The sequence below is a fragment of the Spodoptera frugiperda genome, chromosome 26 (assembly GCF_023101765.2).
Source record: "Spodoptera frugiperda isolate SF20-4 chromosome 26, AGI-APGP_CSIRO_Sfru_2.0, whole genome shotgun sequence".
Taxonomy (NCBI): Eukaryota; Metazoa; Arthropoda; class Insecta; order Lepidoptera; family Noctuidae; genus Spodoptera; species Spodoptera frugiperda.
The window spans coordinates 8,408,369-8,429,446 of record NC_064237.1 but is presented as its reverse complement, the minus strand read 5'-3'; the positions used below and the strand labels follow the sequence as shown (position 1 = coordinate 8,429,446).

Below are 21,078 nucleotides of genomic sequence, written 5' to 3'. Positions count from 1 at the left end.
TTCTGACATTACAACAGTAATCCCAACTATAATATACATACAGATCAAAATTTCACTCACCTGTGACAAATAATTAAGGCTCTTTTTAGGAATCTCACAATTTAGGAACAACTAACTTTTAGCACATTTTCACGCATACATTGTGACGGCCATTACTGGCATAATAGCAGTCTTACGTCCACGCAAAATATAGTAAATATTTCCTTTTAATGTCTAAAAAATACTTCTATTACAAAACAGAATTCTAATGGGTAGATTTTTAGATAAATGAGTTTATACCGAATACCTATAGTATGGTAAAGTTGCCAAGGGTCCGGTAAAGTTGCCATAGTTTACCGGTATGTAATTATCAACATCGAAATGTTGCGAACGAATTATGCTACATTTAGTAGGAATCCAATTAATTCTACCAGTTGTGTCAATCCACAATTTTCTTACACCTGGATCTGTTGGAAACCTAAAACATAATATTAAAATAAATCATATGTCACATTCTATAAAAAAAAAACAAAACTCACTCAAAATCTATATTACTAATTAGTCGTAATAAATAATACTTATTATTTTAATTATAAAGTGTGCTATTGATTATAATAGACTGTATCATAGTAACAATCGACATTGATTACAAATTTGCCCAACACTATCGATGTCATAGATTTTGTGGAAATGAACTTTTGTTTCGGTATTCGGGACTCTCGCAATGGACGTAATACATTGCGCGATTGCTCACGTAGTGCAAGATTGTACTCATCTATCGCAAGCAATGTATTACTATTAGTCTGCTTGCGATTATATCGTTTTTGTCTATAAAAATCATAATGCTAATGTTATAAGTCGAGTAGTCATCGATGGCTGCTCGTCAGACCAATTTGGCATCAACGCCGGAGTTCCTCAGGGGTCAGTACTTTCAGCAACGCTCTTTTTGCTGCACATCAACGACCTGCTTAAGCCCAGTATCTTTGGGTAAGCAGATGACAGCACAGTTGTTGAAAGGTATGTGTCCGATGCGCGGTCTAGCGGAACACAGATCCAGTCTCTAAGAGAATCCATGGTCGAACGGTTGAACTCGTCCTTGAAGGCGGTCTCCGATTGGAGAGACGCCAACTTGGTCAAGTTCAACGCTACCAAAACCCAGGCGTGTCTATTCTCTGCCAAACGAAGTCATTTCCGCTGGCTCCTACTTTCCGAAATGTATCCGTTCCAATATCGGATCATCTAGAGCTTCTTGGCGTAACTCTATCGCCAACGCTAAACTTCGACTCTTATATAGAGTCGAAGGCGCATCTGGCTGGTAGGAAGTTGGGTATCCTCTCGAAGGTGAGACGGTACTTCACACCGGATCAACTGCTGAGCCTGTACCAAGCGCAGGTTCGGTCATGTATGGAGTACTGTTCTTACCTTTGGGACGGCTCGGCTAAATGCGCTCGAACACATTGAAAGGCGTGCCAAGAAGCTCATCAATGATGATGCGCTTGTGGAGGCCCGGCTTCAAAGTCTTGAACACAGGCGCAAGGTCGCAAGCCTTTCTGTTTTTTACCGGATACATTTCGGAGAGTGTGCGGGGGAATTGCACAACTTGATTCCTCCTAGTCCTTTCCATCATCGAACCACAAGACAATCGGCGAGGCGTCACCGATTCATGGTGGATATCCCACCCACACGCACGAAGCGCTTCGCTTCAAGCTTCCTTGTGCGAACTGCTAGGGAGTGGAACTCCTTGCCGGAGTCTGTGTTTCCTGATGGGTATAACCTGGGTGTCTTCAAAGCCTGAGTGAATAGGTTGCTTATGGGCAGACGTGCTCCATCGTAGGCCGCATCATCACTTACCATCAGGTGAGATAGCGGCCAAACGTCGGCCCATTTAACAATAAAAAAAAAAATTACAAATATCACAAGTATTTTTATGTTTTTGGACTTACCGGTGAAAAGAAATTTCTTCTCGTGCTATGCTACACACCTGGCTTCTTTTCCGACACGTTAAAATAGCGCAAGACGGCATAATATAATATTTTCGCAACTCGCAACCTCGGCGCGCGTGGCCCGCCCACAAGGCCAATCCAGTCTTTTCTTTTATCCATGGGACTACCTAGTGGGTTTACCGGGGCTCCGGCTCGAAAAGCAGGAGAAGGAACGGGGTGGTTTTTAGTCAGAGTCTGACACTCCCTCTCGCCTCGCCCAAGGCGGAAGAAGTCATTGGATGATTTTCCCCTCTCAAAAAAAAAGTGGAGAGCTACTGAACCCTCAGACTATGTGCGTGTGAACTGAGGGACCACACTGGTAAGACTGTCTTCCTGTAAGGCTAGAAATTTGTGGAGTGATGAGTCATAGTACACCAAGGCCAATAACAATGACCTGTCAGGCATCAACTATGCACGTCATCAGCCCTTTTATGTTTTAAAATGTAAAGTAAATAAGATTTAAGCACTCACTTCTGTAAGCTTAAAAATTTAATATAACTTAGTTTATTTACCTATTGATATTTATAGAAAATAATTACAGGCGATTAAGGTAAACAGAAGTAACTGCCAGGTGAATTGAAAGATGCAAGTTAGGGGGTTAAAATAAAGTTTCTCCTGTAAAGTTAAAATTTACATTTAAAATAGACTGCCTCGTTGGCTGAGTGGTTGCAAGTGCGACTTCCGGGCAGGGGGTCTTGTGTTCGATTCCCGGGTCGGGCGAAGTATTACTGGGCTTTTTTTGGTTTTACGAAAATTTCTCAGTGGTAGCACGGAGTCGGGAAATGTGCCCGGTATATGGCAATAGGCTCACCACCTATTACATGGGATTTACAACAGAAATTGTGAAATGTGGGTGTACATTCTCTGCCTACCCCTTCGGGGTTTAACCCTTTAACCGCCAAGATTTTGATACTTTTGACTTACCTCCAGCGCCACGTCACTTTAGGTATAAGTTGGAATAGTGTTGGGAATATTTAATATCGATGCATAAATTCTTTATCTATTAAAAATTAAAAGCCGGAAGTGAATTCGAATGTTTTATTTACCTACTGAATTAATAATCTAACATTACTCACTATCTGTGTTAGAACTGTCGTCGCTTAGCAATTCATGATTCGATTGCAAAATATTTAATAACTCTTCGTCTTCACGCATTTGTTATCATCATAAGCATTCCCAAAAATTACCATTCCGAAGATGGGTGTATACAGATTTTTTACTAAACTCGTTGTTATCAAACCTCTAAACCGATTACAACTAAATTTGGTAGGTATAGATAATAATATGTTATTGAAATCACATACACGTGGAAATAATGGGTAAAAAGAAATTGTAATAAAAGCCCGGAAAATATTTTTGCGAGTATGTTTTTATTCAACGAAGAAAAACAAATTATAACTTTTTTACGCATAAAGTAAATTAACTTAACCTCTCTTATACATAATGTAGGACCTGTTTTACCACTGGTCTGAGATCTTATTTTCGACGGAATCTCAGAACAACCCTATTGATACACCCTAAACTAATTTTATATCTTAAAACACATTTTTGACCTATTTGATAAATCAGGATCCTCAACTGCATATTCATAAGTCGGTAAAATTAACTTGATGGGCAGTGGTAAAACATGCCCTTTTAGAATAATACTATTATCAATATAATACTAAAGGCCGCCTCCTCCGCCCCCTCCGTCTCCTCCTCCACCGTCGCCGCCGGCGCCCCCCTCAGCTGCTGTCGTCGTTGCTTTTGTCGCGCCTGCAGGCACTGGTGCATCAACGGGCATAAAACCCATGTCATCGGGATCAAATAGATACGGCGCCCAAATCAGCAGAGCAAAGTATAAACACAACATGCAAATGAGTACAGCAGCAATATTGTATTTTATCTGAAAATTAAAGAAATAACGATAATAATAATAATCAATACGTTATTATTAGTTTCACCTACGATGTTGATTCGAAGAACACTATAAACTCTGCATTAAGTGCAAAGACTTTCCAACTACGCAGTAGATTACCAACATAGGGTAGACAACTAAATATTATATTATGATAAACCCCCCGCCCCGCCCGGTCGTGCATGCGTAAATATGTAATACATCAAACACTTCGAAAAGTGAGCTCGTTTGAAATCCCTGACCCTACATGTGTATTAACATTATAATATCACTCTATAAGTGTTCTAAATTCAAATAAGGTAGGTAGTTTTGTTTGGTCGAGATAGAATAAGATATTATAATAATAGATAATAATATAATAGGGGTGTAAGGGGTGAACTACCACCATATTGCCCAAATGCCAACCTCACCTGCCCGTGGTGCATCCTGCCGATTAGCGAACGAGGCTCTGGCGACCGACTGATGGCGGGATAACCATCACTACTAAGGCGTAAACTAAATTACAGGCCAATGATGGGCAGCAGCATCACTGGTGCGAGAAGTTTACACCCTGCGATCGCCAACCCGCCTGCCCAGCGTGGCGATTACGGGCAACTCCTCCAATGTTTAAAAGAACAAGGCCGCGGCCCCTAGTTCCCGGCGGCCCCGCTAGGCCTGGCCACGGTGGCGGTCATGGTAGCGGCGGGGCAGGGGGTGCGAAGAATCCCCGGGTTATGGGAGGCCACCAAAACAAATTGACCCTGGCGACGTACAACGGACGCACACTACGGCTTGACTCGCATCTGGCGCAACTGGAGGTGGAGCTTGGGAAGATTAGGTGGCACGTTCTGACGTGCCACCTAATCTTCTCCCAAGGTTAAGCGAAGTCCGAAGAGAGGGGGAGGACACCGTCACCCTAGAGTCCGGCCACCTAATGTACTTCCGAGAGGGAGACCAACAATCCCAAGGTGGCGTCGGGTTTCTGGTCAATAAGTCTCTCTCTGATAACGTTGTGGAAATATCTAGTGTGTCGAGCAGGGTAGCGTACCTCATTATCAAGCTCACCGAGAGGTACAGCCTTAAGGTGGTGCAAGTGTACGCACCGACCTCGGCACATTCAGATGATGAGGTGGAGGAAATGTTCGATGACATATCGAGGGCCCTCCACTTCACTACTAAGACCCACTACAATGTTGTCATGGGAGACTTTAACGCTAAAGTGGGAGTACAGAATTGCAGTGAATCGGTAGTAGGATCCCATGGTTTTGGAGCCAGAAACCATAGGGGGCGGATGCTGGTCAACTTCCTCGAACGGGAGGGGCTGTTCTTGATGAACTCGTTTTTCAAAAAGCAGCACCAAAGGAAGTGGACCTGGCGGAGCCCCGACACTATGACAAAAAATGAGATCGACTTCATCATAGCGGACAGGCGATACATATTCAGAGATGTCTCCGTGATCAACAGTTTTAACACCGGCAGTGATCACAGACTTGTCCGAGGCACTCTGAATATCGACTTTAAAGCCGAACGTGTCCGTTTGATGAAGTCCAGGCTCCGACCTACTATGCTCCAAACCATCACCGGATCTGAAACGTTCCAGCTTAATCTGGAAAACCGATTTGCTGCCTTGGAAACCACAACGGACGTTAACCAGAACCTAGAAAATGTAGTTCGAGTCCTCAGGGACGAAGGTACGAGATTCTGTAACATGCGACGTAAGGGCAGGAAGTCTAAACTTTCCGAGGAGACCCTGGGGCTGATGAGGCAACGACGTGAAAACCCACCCGTCACTTCGTCAGGAAAACGAGCACTGAACCGGGAGATCAACAAACGCGTGCGACACGACCTCCGGTGCTCTAATACCGCTTCTATTGAAAAAGCCATCGAGCAGAATCGGGGGTCTAAGGTGTTCGTACAATCTCTCGGCAGAAGCCACCTGACGAAACTGACCACAGCAACTGGAGAAGTTGTTGCCTCTAAGCCGGCGGTTCTTTCGGAAATAGAGGACTTCTATAGCCGGTTATACGCTTCGCATGCATCTCGTCCTGATCCCGAAAATGAGGACTCTAGAGCTACATTAACGCGCCATTTCACCGAAGACCTGCCAGAAGTCAGCATTGGCGAAGTCGAGATTGCTCTTGGGCAGCTTAAAAATGGAAAAGCCCCTGGAGAGGACGGCGTTACCACAGAGTTGCTAAAGGCTGGAGGCAAACCCGTACTGAGGGAGCTCCAAAAGCTTTTTAACGCTGTCCTATTTGAAGGGAGAACTCCAGAGGCGTGGAGCAGAAGTGTGGTCGTCTTGTTCTTCAAGAAAGGGGACAAAAGCCTTCTGAAGAACTATCGACCCATTTCGCTTCTAAGCCACGTCTATAAGCTGTTCTCAAGAGTGATCACGAACCGTCTTGCGCGAAGACTCGACGAATTCCAACCACCGGAGCAGGCTGGATTTCGGAGCGGATACGGCACCATAGACCACATCCACACAGTGCGGCAGATTATACAGAAAACCGAAGAGTATAATCAGCCCCTGTGCCTAGCATTTGTGGACTATGAGAAGGCCTTTGACTCGATAGAGATCTGGTCTGTCCTGGAGTCCTTGCAGCGATGCCAGGTTGATTGGCGATACATCCAAGTGATGAGATGTCTTTACGAAGCCGCCACTATGTCCGTCCAAGTACAGAATCAGCAAACACGTCTCATACCATCGCATCGAGGAGTGAGACAAGGGGACGTCATATCCCCGAAACTGTTCACTAATGCAATGGAGGATATGTTCAAGACGCTGCACTGGAAAGGACGTGGCATCAATATCAATGGCGAACACATCTCTCACTTGCGATTCGCAGATGATATCGTCATAATGGCAGAAACGCTGCAGGACCTACAAGGGATGCTGAACGACCTGGCTGACTCCTCTGCACGCATCGGCCTACGGATGAACTTGGACAAAACCAAGGTCATGTTCAATGAACATGTTCTACCGGAACCGATTGCGATTCACGGAGCCGTCCTCGAAGTTGTTCAGAAATATGTCTACCTCGGGCAAACGTTGCAGTTAGGTAGAAACAACTTTGAGGATGAGGTGAATAGGAGAATTCAGTTGGGTTGGGCAGCTTTCGGAAAACTCCGTCGGGTCTTCTCATCGTCAATCCCACAGTGCCTAAAGACGAAAGTCTTTAACCAGTGCGTCCTACCCGTAATGACATACGGTGCCGAAACGTGGACACTTACGGCTAGACTGGTCCACAAACTCAGGGGTGCGGTGCCAGAAGACCTCCCCGTGGTGCACCCTGGGTACAGGTGATAGGGTTGGAGTGGCTATTGCCTGTAGCTAACTTCTGGACGGGGCGGAAGAACCCGGTTCGGGTTCTGGAAGCAGCAGGCTTCGTGCTGGCACAAAGCCTATGCTTTCCGAGGGGTCGTTTTTCCGCACGTTTCTCTGAGCTGAACAGAGAACGTGGCGGATGAACAAGGACGGTACTCGTTGTGCATTCACTCTGCCAACGAGTAGCATCGGGACACGTGTTGTCCCAGACTGCAGCCGTCAGAGTCGTAATCCGGGAAGAGGTCATGGGTTCATGACTCGGAACGGGACGACGGTCTTGGCTTGGTCGCCCGGACCGCGAGGAAGATAACCTCTATAAAAAATTCCTCCAATACCAAGTTCTGGTGCGCGGCGAGGGTATGCATGGCTGAGGAGTATGTCAGTCGCGAGCGCACCCCCAGCTAGGGAACCGGTGGACCCTCTAGTTGGGTACTAAATGTACACTTACCTAGGGACAGGGGGCACTCCCTAGGTGGACCATTTACATCCCCCATTCTCGTGGGAACTATATGGATATTGTTACTAAAAAAACTTTAAAAGATGATGATAAGGAGGTACAATCGATGTCAAGAAAGAGCAGTTCGTGTCCCGGCACGAAGGGAAGGACAACGCGGTCGAATTTTAAGCGACCGGCAACACCAATGGGAGGAGTAGCAAGTGACAGTGGCGAGTCTGATTGCTCGCTAATGTCATCGGTCTCCCAGATGTCGACGGCATCCGTAACGGCGCGAGCACGTAAGCGGACCCGAACAACGACTAGGTCTGCGCAGGATGCAGTAGGAATCCTACCTGGATCAGAGAAAGAGGCTTTGGAAAGACTGGCCAAAGAGAACACGGAGCTACGATCTCAGGTCGCCAGCCTCAAAGAAGCTGTTGCTGGCCTAAAGAACCAGCTAAACTTGCTATCCCAACAGGGAGCAACACAAAAGTCGCAAGTTTCCGGACTACCTGTGCCTGCTGGTTTGGCACCAGATGTGGAAGCTCAACTTCGACGCTCTATCGCCATAGAGATTGGCACTATGATGGACGCGAAGCTAGCTGCATTAGAAGGAAGATTGCTGCCAGAGAAACCGGTTCGCCCAGCTCTCGCCTCAGATGCCAGGAGACTTGTAGCTTCTAAGCCAGTCCAAACAGAGGTGACAGCCAAAAAGGCGAAAAAGAAGAAAAAGAAGAAGACGAAAATTAACGCAGTCACGCCCATTGTGGCTGCAGCATCACCAGTAACAGCGTCCACTTCGGCTGCAATGGATGTACAACCGGGAACAGCAAATTCCCAGGATAACACCACGTGGTCATTAGTGGTGGGACGTAAGGCCAAAAAGGCAAATACCCCACAACCAGTAGCTTCATCCGCCTCGACTGCACAGGTTAAACAATCAAGAAAACCATCTGTGAAACTGCCAAAAGTTCCCGCTTCGGCAGCGATCACTGTACGAGTAAGGGAGGGAGCAACCGTAGGTCTTGGGGAGGTACTTGCTGAGGCAAGGAGGCGAATCAATCTTTCGGAGTTCGGTATCACTAGTGACTCATGCCGTGAGAAACGTGCTGCTGATGGTGGGATTGTTCTCATGATCTCCGGTGAGGATTCTTCTTCTAAGGCCGATCGTCTCGCAAGTCGTATGCGGGATGTCCTTGGGGAATTTGAAGTGCAAATCGGACGTCCAACTAAAATGGCCGAGGCAAGAGTCATGGACCTAAACGACGCTGTAACCCCAGATGAGGTGGCAGCGGCCATTGCTAGGGCGGGCGGATGTTCCACGGCAGAAATTAAAATAGGAGAAATTCGACGTCCCCCTTCTTCATTGGGGCACGTATGGGTCCGTGGCCCCCTGGTGGCAATGAAAAAACTAGCGTCCACCAAGCGCATGCCATTAGGTTGGACGTCAGTTAGAGTCGAAGTACTGGAACCACGTCGCATGATGTGCTACCGTTGCTTCGAGCCAGGGCATGTCAGACGTATGTGCACTAGTTCTGTGGACCGGAGTTCCCAGTGCTATGTCTGCGGTGGAGCCCATAAAGCGCGTGAGTGTACTTCGCCAACCCCAAAGTGCCCGGTATGCTCAGACCAGGGTCGCCCTGCAAACCATCGTCTCGGAGGAAAGCAGTGTAATCCTCAAAAGAAACGGTCGCAAAAGAAGTTACAAGAGACGTCAGCTGCACCTCAAAGTGTTAGCACCCCAGAGGAAATGGACACGTCACATTCCCAGCCCTGAAAGTCCTTCAGTGCAACCTGAACCACTGCCGCAGTGCGCAGAATTTATTCCTGCAAACCGTTGCGGAGTGGTCGGTTGCATTGGCGGTGGTGGCTGAGCCCTACGGCCTTCAGGACCATCCTCGCTGGTTCCGTGATACCGTAGACTCGGTTGCAGTTTACTGGGCTGGGGGGAGTGGCGGGCCTCACTGTACCCTATTAGACAGAGGGCAGGGAATTGTGGCTGTTGAATGGGGATCAATAGCCGTGGTGGGATGCTACGTGTCTCCAAACATCTCTCTCCAGGATTTCGAGAGATACCTGGATGGGGTAGCTAACTGCATTCGGCACAAATGCTCACCCCGTCCAGTATTGATCCTGGGTGATTTCAATGCTCACTCCAGGGCATGGGGTAACAGGCGGGACAGGCCTAGGGGGCATGTAGTGCAGGACTGGGCGGCTTCACTTGACCTCCGATTAATAAATCAAGGATCTATTGCCACCTGTGTGCGGTGGCAGGGAGAGTCAATTGTGGACCTAACATGGGCGTCCCCTTCTCTAGCCCCTAGAATTATGAACTGGAGAGTGGCTGAAGAGATGGTCACGCTTTCTGACCACCGCCACATTGTTTTCGATGTGGCACCTTGTCCATCCGAGAGTCAAAGTCGTCCCAGTACTAACCCACCGGCACGACGTTGGGCCCTCAAAAAGCTCGATCGAGAAATGCTCATCGCAGCTGCCAACGTTGTTGCCTGGCCGGGAGATGGTTCTCATGGGATCTCGCCCGATCCAGAAGGGGAGGCAGCTTGGTTTCGGGACAAAATGGCGTCAATCTGTGACGCCTCAATGCCCCGAGTCAAGTGCAACCAGCGTCCTGGAGCAGCTTATTGGTGGTCGGCAGACATAGCACACTTGCGTTCTGTTTGCCTGAGGCACCGCCGCCAGTTCCAGCGCACCCGACGCAGAAGGCAACCGAGCGCCACGGAAGAGCAAACCACTGCAGCCTACAGAGCGTACAGGGAGGCAACTATGGCGCTCCAACGCGCCATCGCAGACGCCAAGTCTCGGTCCTGGAGAGAACTCCTCGAGGGGCTAAACAGGGATCCGTGGGGAAGACCATACCGTTTAGTCATGGGTAAACTCCGCCCATGGGTTCCCCCCCTTACGGAGACCATGGATCCGGATCTACTGGAAAGGGTGATAAATACACTCTTCCCAGTAGTTAGAGACAGCCCCTCACTTCCCTTACCATCGTCAGATTGGTCCCCTGACTTGGGAGTTACAGAAGGGGAGTTAGACCGAGCCGTGCGCCGACTAAGTGCTCGAAACACTGCGCCTGGCCCGGATGGTGTTCATGGCCGTGTGTGGGTGTTGGCTGTAGATGCTCTGGGGGACCGTTTGAGGCGGTTGTTCAACAGCTGTCTTGAGTCAGGCGTGTTCCCCGCCCGTTGGAAGGAAGCCGGATTAGTCCTCCTGAAGAAGCAAGGCAGGCCCGCGGATTCACCCTCTGCATACCGTCCCATATGCCTGCTCGACGAGATTTCCAAGCTCTTTGAAAGAGTAATCGCTGAAAGGCTCGTCGGGCACCTGTCGCGGTTGGTCCCGACCTGTCTGACCACCAGTATGGTTTCCGGCAGCAGCGTTCCACAATAGATGCGATACTGCGCGTCCGCTCGCTGTCGGATCAGGCAGTGTCCCAGGGTAGGGTTGCGTTAGCGATAAGCCTAGATATCGTTAACGCTTTTAATTCCCTACCCTGGAAGGCAATCAGGGAGGCTCTTGTTTATCACAGAATTCCTCCCTATTTGCAAAACATTATCGGGGCCTACCTATGCGACCGGCACATTCGCTATGTGGGCCGGGGCGGTAGCGTTCAGCGGAGGGATAACGTGTGGGGTTCCACAGGGATCTGTGCTGGGTCCTTTATTGTGGAACCTCGCTTATGATGCGGTCCTGCGTGTGGAACTTCCTGCTGATGTCCATGTCATTTGCTATGCAGATGACACGCTGGTCATGGCTAGTGGGACCAACTTTGAGGAGACTATTCGGCTTTCAGAGCTCGGGGTGGCAAAAGTCGTGGCTTCTATTCGCGGACTGGGCCTGGAAATAGCGCCTCATAAAACTGAGGCTCTATGGTTCCATAAGCTCCCGAAGACCAGGGAGCCACCCAGTTCGTCAGTCTACGTTGGAGATGCGCATGTCCAGGTTGGGCGATACATAAAGTATCTAGGCCTAACCTTGGATGGTCGGTGGGGCTTCGAAGAGCATTTCGAACGCCTGGTCCCCCGAGTCGAGAAGGCAGTGGGTGCTTTGCACAGACTGCTGCCTAACATTGGGGGACCTCGAGAAGAAGTTCGCCGCCTCTACGCGGGTGTCGTGCGATCGATGGTTCTTTACGGGGCGCCTGTTTGGTCAGCTCGACTATCAGGCGTCCGACGCTGTAGGACGAAAATATATCGCTTGCAGCGGAAAATAGCCATCCGTATCGCACGAGGATACCGAACGGTGTCCTTTGAGGCGGCAACTCTCCTGGCTCGCTTTCCGCCGTTGGACATCCTGGCGGATATGGACGCGAAGGTGTACGACCAAATTCGCACTGTCCGCCGAAATGGCGGTAGCGTACCAGGAGTGGCGTTCGTAAGGCTGAGGCGGCAAGAAAGGCGACACGCGCTCGAGCGGTGGCGTGAGCGGCTTGAACAGCCGGAGTACTCACGCAAGCGCGTTGTCGAAGCCATTCTGCCGCACTTCGAAGCCTGGCTGAAGAGAGAGGAGCGCGTCTCCTTCAGGCTCACTCAGGTGCTCACCGGACATGGTTGCTTCGGTGAGTACCTGAACAGGATTGGGCGAGAGGCCACGACAAATTGTCACCACTGCGGAGGTGACCTGGATACCGCACAGCACACGCTCGAGGAGTGCCCAGCGTGGGTCTCTGAGCGGCGGGTCCTGGTCACCAGGATCGGGCGAGATTTGTCTCTGTCAGCAGTAGTCAAGGCTATGTTGGCAGAGACAGAAAATTGGAGGGAAGTGGCTTCCTTTTGTGAGACTGTAATGTCCCAAAAGGAGGCTGCTGAGCGGGATCGCGAGAGGGCCGATCCTGTTCGTAGAAGGCGTCGAGGAGGCAACCGCCTTGACGCCTAATACGCCGAAATTCCGCTTGTATAACTGCAAGCGGTCCTTTGGGGTCACGGGCGCATAGAGTGGGGACTCTAGGCGCCCACCCAGTGACCTCAGGGAAGACGGTGGCACAGTGGTCACGTGCTGCCGTGCAACTTGCACAGCAAGGCTCATGGGAGACACACGTCTCCCTAGGGAAGTGCCGTAACAGGCGTTGCACCGTGGGGCTCCGGAGCAGGTCTATTAAGAGGACCCGGTGCCCCTTACAGGTGTTGAGGGTGGCCACCGGGGTGGTTTTAGTGAGGTAAAAATCCCACACTCCCTAGTCTTTTATCCCCAAAAAGCTAGGCGCCTTTTGAAGGTTTCCCCCGTCACCAAAAAAAAAAAAAAATGGTCCACAAACTCAAAGTCGCTCAGCGGGCTATGGAAAGGGCTATGCTCGGTGTCTCTCTCCGGAATCGCATTCGAAACGAAGTGATTCGGCAGAGAACCAAGGTGATCGACATAGCCCACCGGATCAGCAAGCTGAAGTGGCAGTGGGCCGGCCATATTAGCCGCAGGACGGACAACCGTTGGGGTAAGCGAGTCCTGGAGTGGAGACCGCGTCTCGGTAAACGTAGTGTAGGACGCCCCCAGGCGAGGTGGAGTGACGATCTGCGCAGGATGGCTGGCAGGAGCTGGATGCGAGTCGCTAGTGATAGAACAAAGTGGCGAACAATTGGGGAGGCCTATGTCCAGCAGTGGACTGCTATAGGCTGATGATGATGATGATGAATATAATAAGTTTAAAATTACAAGATTTGCGCATATAAAGACTGGACTATAAAAAAATCTGGTGGTGTTAATTTAATTAACTAATTTACTACTTGTGCCTTCTGTGTTATGTTCCTCACTTGAAAATCCTGACTAGTACAAAGATATAAAAAAAAGTACACTCGTCCTCCTAGCGTTATGTTGGTGGGTGTAACTAATTTTTAATTACTTGTGGTTTCATTACATTACGATTCCTAACCTCAATGTTTTATCGAAGTTTGGTCGACGTTAAACTGAGGCAATGAGATATCTCATAGGGTAAAACGTCCATGGATTACGATGTTGAATCTTTTAATCAAAACAGTGGTCATTGTATTTTGAAAAACAGAATGATTTTTCCACCAATCTATACTTTAAAATAAAGTATAGATTTCCTCTTCAAAAAAATTATTATTTAGATTTACATTTAAATAATTAATTAAATAACAATTTACCATTTTCCCAATAGGCACTTTACCAGTGTTATGGCAAAAGTAAGCTGGGGTATATAGAAAAGGTAGACAGAATCCAAATGAAGATGCTATTCCTACGCCCATCGCTGCAACATAAACCTTGCTTGGCCAAGGAAGAGGAGCGTCAACCGACTGAAACAATTGACAACATTTCAAAACTGATACGACATGGAAACAAAAATACCATTTCTTTATTTTCGTATCCTGAGTTCAAATATATTTAAGTCATATTTTTTTTAATTTTTATTTCTGAGAAAAATAATTAAAATCATAAAACATGTGATGAAGTCATATAAACGGCAGAATGCAGTCGTTACCTTTGCCTTAGCAATCATGGTTTCAGATGAAAACATCAAGTGTCAAATGTCAATGTTTAATGTCACTTGAAGCTGTAACTTGAATATAAGTATTTACATTCGAAAACGAAATTGATTTCACACAATATTTTCCTATCGAATCGACACACTACTTATTGCTATTATTCACAACTGTTGATTGACATTATTTCGTCAATAAAATGGATTTCAATGAAACATATACGACAGTGAAAGATCCAAAATATTGTTTTGTACCAGCCTGCAAAAACAACACTGCCATGATACGTATTTCTGCAAAATTGTAGCATTCATTTTCGTGCATATATTGCAATAGCATTAAATATTAAATAGTCAACTTTCGGCAAGTTTCTGCAATCGGCAACTAGGAATCATATAATTATAACAACACAAATAACAAAATCTGAAATCACACAAACACAAACGCGCCAACGAGTTTGACAAGCTTAGTGTTGCCAACTTTATTTTTACCAGCCCACCAAATGAGACGTGAAAACCACCAGAAACCACTAAATCTTAGCGGCCTCTCAAACCACTAGAATTCCTCAAGATCATCACAGAATCTAAAAAAGGGATTATGAATAATATTTTCATGGCCCCCTTTACTCTTTCAATAACTACGCACATTATTTAAAAGGGTTTTATTTTAATTGTATTATTAGATTTTTGTGCTTAATATAATCTACATATTGTGATGTGCGGATAGAGCGGCGTGAAATGAAACGAACGGGTGTGGAGTATACAATACACTGAATTTATTTAGGAAAATTCATCCCCTTTTAAATAGTTATAACAATGGGTTAGTAATGTATCAGATTACAATGTTTACACTAGGGTTTTGTTACTAATTAAAGATAATTAATATGATATTATTGATATATGATATTAATAATTAATATGACCCTGTTTATACTTAAAGTCACGTTTAACCTAAATTCCTTAGTGATATTTCATAAAAGTACCTATACATCCACTATAATATAATATATTTTAAAATATTCTTTATATAAACTGACTTTTTAGACAGACTGCTTCAAAAAGTTTTGATTCTGTTATTGCCTGCGCAGAAGCCAAAAATTGGGTTCTGTAAGTATGATGGGCAATTATACCTAATGCGCTGTAACAAGGTGCGGCTGACAGATGCCAGTATGACGTTGACGTCTCTCTTTAGGGATGGACATTAGAAAAATCTTTTTTTATCGCTATCGATACTCGCAGCATACATTTAATTCTCTTTAATTTTTTTATTAAATGTGTGTGTTATTTAGTTGCGCAGTCTAACTACGTGTATATACTTGTCAAAATAAATATTTTATGACCGAGCCCTGAGGTGTTTCAGAGTTTCAGTTTTACAGAACCGTGAAGAAAACAAGGGTATATTAGTTTGTATATATTAGATTAAGTACCACCACGCATTATCAATGGCGCCGAAAATGTCTAGAAAAATGCCTACTACATATTTCTGCTCAGATAATGTCACTGTGGTTTGGGCAGAGAGAGCCGCGTCTATAGTGGATTTACCCACATAATTAAAGGTTTTTTAAGAATGATAATTGAACGACGCACGATTTTCGTTTTTTATTCTAAAAAAACATCGACTACCTATCCATGGTAGCCGTACATCCCATCACTAAACACGACTATGGCTTTACGTTATACGCATAACACTTTACTTTATTTTTCATTTCATTAGATTTTAATTAAATACTAGAACATTCCGGTTGGTTTTAATTTAATTAACTACGCTTCCGAATGATTTAACATAATACGAATGTGATACAGCTAAAATATTAAGGCGTAATTTTTAAATCGCAGCAACTTTCAAGAGTGATACGAAACGTTACTGAATCTGTCAGCCGCACCTTGTTACGGCGCATAGGGTATAAAATACTGAACTCTGGTTTTCATGAGTTTCAAGTTTTCGAACAATCTATAGCGCAGTCCTTCTTTCTGATCAGGCGGTGGTACTTTCTGTTTCATAGATGTTAAGTGAATTTCAAATTGGTACCCCAAATTGCATTTCATACCTATAAAATCTATACTTAATATTATAAAGCTGAAGAGTTTGTTTGATTGTTTGTTTGTTTGAACGCGCTAATCTCCGGAACTACTGGTCCGATTTGAAAAATTCTTTTTGTGTTGGATAGCGCATTTATTGAGAAAGGTTATTAAACATCACGCTATGACCAATAGGAGCCGAGCAGAGCGGGTGAAACCGCGCGGAAGTAGCTAGTCTTTAATATTGTGCGTAAAAATATTTACCTTCTGAGTAGGCAATATTATCTTGCCAACAAGTGTATCAATTAAGTATTTTTAACTAGAAATCATACAGCATTTTACGAGTAGTGTTAGTGGTTAATTTGTAACTTACCACTAACTGAAACAATCTAGTCCACTAAAATATCCACTAGCCACTAAAACCAATATTTTCCCGCTGAATCACATATCTAAACCACCAGATCTAGTGGAAATTCCACTAAGTTGGCAACACTGGACAAGCTGTCAATGACAGTACATTTGACATCTACTAGGTTTTTTACGGATCTAAGTGAGGCAAAGGTATCGCCATTCCACCGTAATTTGGCACTTACGTCTTTTTAGAATACACTGAATTTCAAACTCGAAATTATGAATGAAAAGTACATAATTTCGAAAAATTAAAAAATATGGGTGCCCTAGTTTTCAATTTACTTTTATATAACATAATAATACATGCATGTTGAAAATTAAAATACTAATCTATACAGGTTGATTTTTTAATATAACACATTCACATACGGAGTTACATAACAGTTCACATGTATACCCCCTTTTTGTTACACCTTATATTATTTACGTGTAGATAAGTACGTGAGTAAGCAGTTAAGCATGAATAAATGAGTTTATAACGCAAATAAGAAATACTTACACAACACAACACAAACGGGATCCAAACTGCACAAGCTGCTACTGAAGTTGTTAAATTGGCAAGTATTGTTGCAACTAATACAACTATAAATATTCCAAAATTCCAACTTTTTCCAGTAATCGCTGCACCCGCACCTTCTGATATCTCTTTATCTAAACCAGTAATTCTTGCCGCTTTCGTAATTGCCTGACAAGCCCCTGCAAATATACAACATCTATATTTTAATAAAAGTTGATTATTTATAAGACAAAAGAGGTTAATAGACGCAGGCGTGCACAATACATACATATATAACCAGTATAAACTGACTGTCTGATGTGAGGAGAGACCGTAAAAAGCGAGACCATGATATACACATATTAAGTGTGGGAGAGCCATGCTTCGGCACAAATGGGCCGGCTCAACCGGAGTGATACCACGGTCTCACCGAAAACCGTCGTACAACAACGCTTGCGTTGTGTTTCGTTGTGTGAGTGAGGTTACCGGAGGCCCGATTCCCTCCTTGCCAATCTTCCAGATGATCAGCAATGATCCAATCGTTGTCAGAAAAATATTAAAAACAAAAAAAAGTAAGTCATCTACGTTTTAAACTACAGTGACATGTGTTATCCGTGAAAAAATACACCAGTGCGAGACTTTCGACTCTTGTTGCCAAAAACATTATTTTCCGTCTGTATTTTGTTTACGTTATCCTGAATAGGGCTTCAGTATTCCATATCTAAATAGAGTAATACATTCTGAGCAAATATTGTGAATAAAAAAACAACACTTTATGTCACTATACTGCAATGTCTTTTTTTAAATTAAACTATTAACTCATATTTACCAAAAAGAAAGATATATCCATAATTAACGTTATTATCAACAAATCTCCACCATAGTATCGCTGATTCCGCTTTTAGAGGTGGAAGTTCACTTTTCTCTGAAATTATGATAAAATTCATTAATTTACATTAAAAAAGCATTCAAACTTTAGCATTTATCAGTGGGATTAACAAAATATAAAATAGTAATATAATGTTATAATATAATCTCCAACTTACTTTCAGCGTCTAAGAATTGCACAAATCCATAACTTTTAGGTATAATATGTAGAATTATAACAAATATAGCTGCGACAGTTGTATCTTTTACCCTGGAATATTTTTTAAATCTTAACGTAAATTCTGGCCAAAGTAGATCACACAACAGTGGTCAAATAACAATTTAGGGATGCGTAAAAACAAAAGTGTCATAGACATGATGCGACGACCGAATCACCGCATCGTGTATCGCAAATGAATTTGAGCGGTAAAGATGGCTTAAAACTAGTAGTCATTAGAGTTATTTGGAGTCAAAAGTAAAAAAAAAATGGTTTAATTGCCGTCCGTTTGTAGTTAAGACTAAAATTACTAATCTTAAATGATAAGATATTTTTTTTTCAAGAATCAAATTGTTGAAATCTTTATATATTATGCTTCAAACTCAGGGGTAGGAAAGGGGTGGTTTTTAGTAAATAAGAAGCTGACACTCCCTCTTGCCTCGCATAAGGCACAAGAAGCCATTGAATAATTTTATTGTTCCCCCCTTAAAAAATTAAAGATAGCTTACCTTGGAATTTCCGGAGAGTCCAGATCTCTTCTGAATTCGCCCCATGAGTCTACCCATTGATTCCAACGAAAGAAAAACGTAATTATTACGATAATTAAAAATAGTACCGAGAGCTGAAAATGGAAAATAAAGGTATTTAGCTGACATTTTCACATTGAAACCTATTTTTCGCAACAAAATTTCGCGCACGGGTTCTCTCCGATGATCAGCTGTTAGCAGCGAGGCGCCCGCGCTCGCGTTATCGGGAGACAAGTAGGTATTTTGAAACGTTACGTGCCTGCTAATTAAATTTTGTTGTTCTGTTATTGTGATAAAAATAAAACCAACAAGTATACAAAATTTTTTCCCAAAAACTTGTTTGTAATCATGAGTACAACCACGTGTTTAAATATCCTTCACTAATTATCCCGGGACTTAATTTAATGGGCTTTGGAACATTGAATCACGACTGTGATACCTTTCAAACAGAAGTGGTCGTTTCAAGCCGTAACAGAGCTGGCTGTATTTTTCCCACTGTCCTAATTATTTATTTATCATTCTTGGATACTTATTGCAATAACATATGTACATGGAAGAGACGCAGTTTCGTTGTAACTGGTCTAATATCAGTACAAATAATATTATACTAAAACGTCATACCCTTTCATGCAAGCTGACTTTGCGAGGTATCTCCTTTCGACTCTGATTAAAATACGACTGTAGTTCTTCCATCTTTGATACAGACATACCTTTGTCCAAGCACCTGTTTTAGTTTTTAATATAATATAATTAAACTGTATTTTATGTATAGATCAAGAAGAAGTATAATAAAAAATAAGTATATAACTATGGGATAAACAGACAAAATAACTAAATATAGAGAAAAGGCACGCTTTTGAATATGCTTTATAATCATTATTCATAAATTAATTTAGTTTTAATTGTAATACTTACCAGTTAATGAGCATCATGTGGTAACTCACATTTATAAGGAACATTACGAAAGACAATGGAAAAGCAAAAGCTGAATATTGTAAATAGTTAAATATGTCTGGATATTCTTTTTTATCAGGAGCGAACCTGTGAACAGATTAGTAATTTATTAAATACTTCAATTTAAAGATATTTTCAGGTGTCCCTGAAATCAACGTCTAAATGGCACTAGGTGATCAGCAAGGTTCCAACAGTTATTTCGTATTCATATTCTACTTCACTACTTAGTATAAAACATCGCTGGATGTTTGGACATGGACCGATTTGGCTAATTTTAGTCTATAATTATTTGTAAGTAGTTTAAAATGTGAGAAAACAATTATTGGGGCGGTACGCTGTTTACTGGGTCAACTCTCTTTTTATATTTTTTTAAGGTAAGTGTAATTATTAAAAAGCTTGTGTGCATAATATTTAAATATACTTACTCTACGAAGGCTCCTCTAAAAAGGATTGTAACCATTGCAGTATGAAAAAATGCGACGCTGCCTGTTATTAAAAATAAAACGAAATATTAAGCCACTAGGTATGTTATGGAATAACGATCTAAGCCTTACCTTACAATAATATCTACCCTATAATGGTTTTAGGTTTTCAAATACCAACAACTAGCTACTCCTACGCGGTTCCACTCGCTGCTCGGCTTTTATTGACCATGGCGTAATATTCTCAATAAAAAGATTAAAAAATAAAAAGAAAGGGGAAAAAGTAATTAGACAAACACCATGTACAGTGCTGTCAACGAGACCTGGCAGGTCTGAAGTTAGGCTTTGCGAACTTTCGCGCAGGTACATTCGTGTACAAAACTATTACTGCAATATTATTTTTTATAAACCTAATGTACTAATAAAATTCCCTAATCAGTGACGAAGTACAAATAAACCAAATATATTATTTTTTCGTAAACTGCGTCAAATCATAAATGAGTTTTCTCGCTTGGCGATTTAAAACTCTATTGTATTTTGGTGGCATATTTAATAATATAAGTGCCAACTGACATTTGCATAAATTACTTGCAAACTTAAACACTAAACAAAAACTAACAAAATACTTAAAAACTTAACAATAAAAATTAACAACAGTAATAACGAAATATACGTAAAGTTTTGTTACCGACTGCACTCAGATAGAGATAGTGACACTAGCACAACGCCGCCGATCCTAACGTGTGCCAGAGACATATTACCGGGTACCGAGTATTGCCGAATAAGCACGAAGATTCACGAAGTAACCAAAAAGGGATGTCCAAGTGGCGTGCGTGAGGGTGTTGTTTAATCGATTTTCTTAAAACCGATTACTACGAGACAAATTACTTATCACACAAAAATATATTTATTTTCAATGTTATATTGATGTTTTAAATTTTCTTAAACAGTCGTTACTCAAATAGTCGTTAATGATAATTGATATTCGAGTAAATCATAACTTTCAATTGAGAAAATACTAAATATTTCTTTTAGTTTTATTTTCATGGCGAAATATCGTTTATTAATGACAAAATTAACTATATTTCTAAATTTTATTTCGTTTAATATATCATATAA

At 43.4% G+C, this 21,078-nt stretch overlaps 1 protein-coding gene across 1 annotated transcript in view; it reads right to left on the bottom strand.

Moving 5' to 3' along the window:
• Positions 1-3,312: 3,312 nt before the first annotated feature.
• LOC118264705 (protein I'm not dead yet) overlaps positions 3,313-21,078 on the bottom strand; it is a 28,548-nt gene continuing 10,782 nt past the window's right edge. Inside the window, exons 10-18 of the mRNA XM_035577307.2 lie at positions 19,963-20,023; positions 19,499-19,624; positions 19,205-19,307; positions 18,566-18,678; positions 18,019-18,110; positions 17,802-17,897; positions 16,976-17,172; positions 13,715-13,864; positions 3,313-3,846 (exon numbers count right to left, since the gene is read on the bottom strand). Coding sequence (XP_035433200.1) covers positions 3,625-3,846; positions 13,715-13,864; positions 16,976-17,172; positions 17,802-17,897; positions 18,019-18,110; positions 18,566-18,678; positions 19,205-19,307; positions 19,499-19,624; positions 19,963-20,023 — 1,160 coding nt within the window. The 3' untranslated portion in view covers positions 3,313-3,624. The remainder of the gene's footprint in view (positions 3,847-13,714; positions 13,865-16,975; positions 17,173-17,801; positions 17,898-18,018; positions 18,111-18,565; positions 18,679-19,204; positions 19,308-19,498; positions 19,625-19,962; positions 20,024-21,078) is intronic.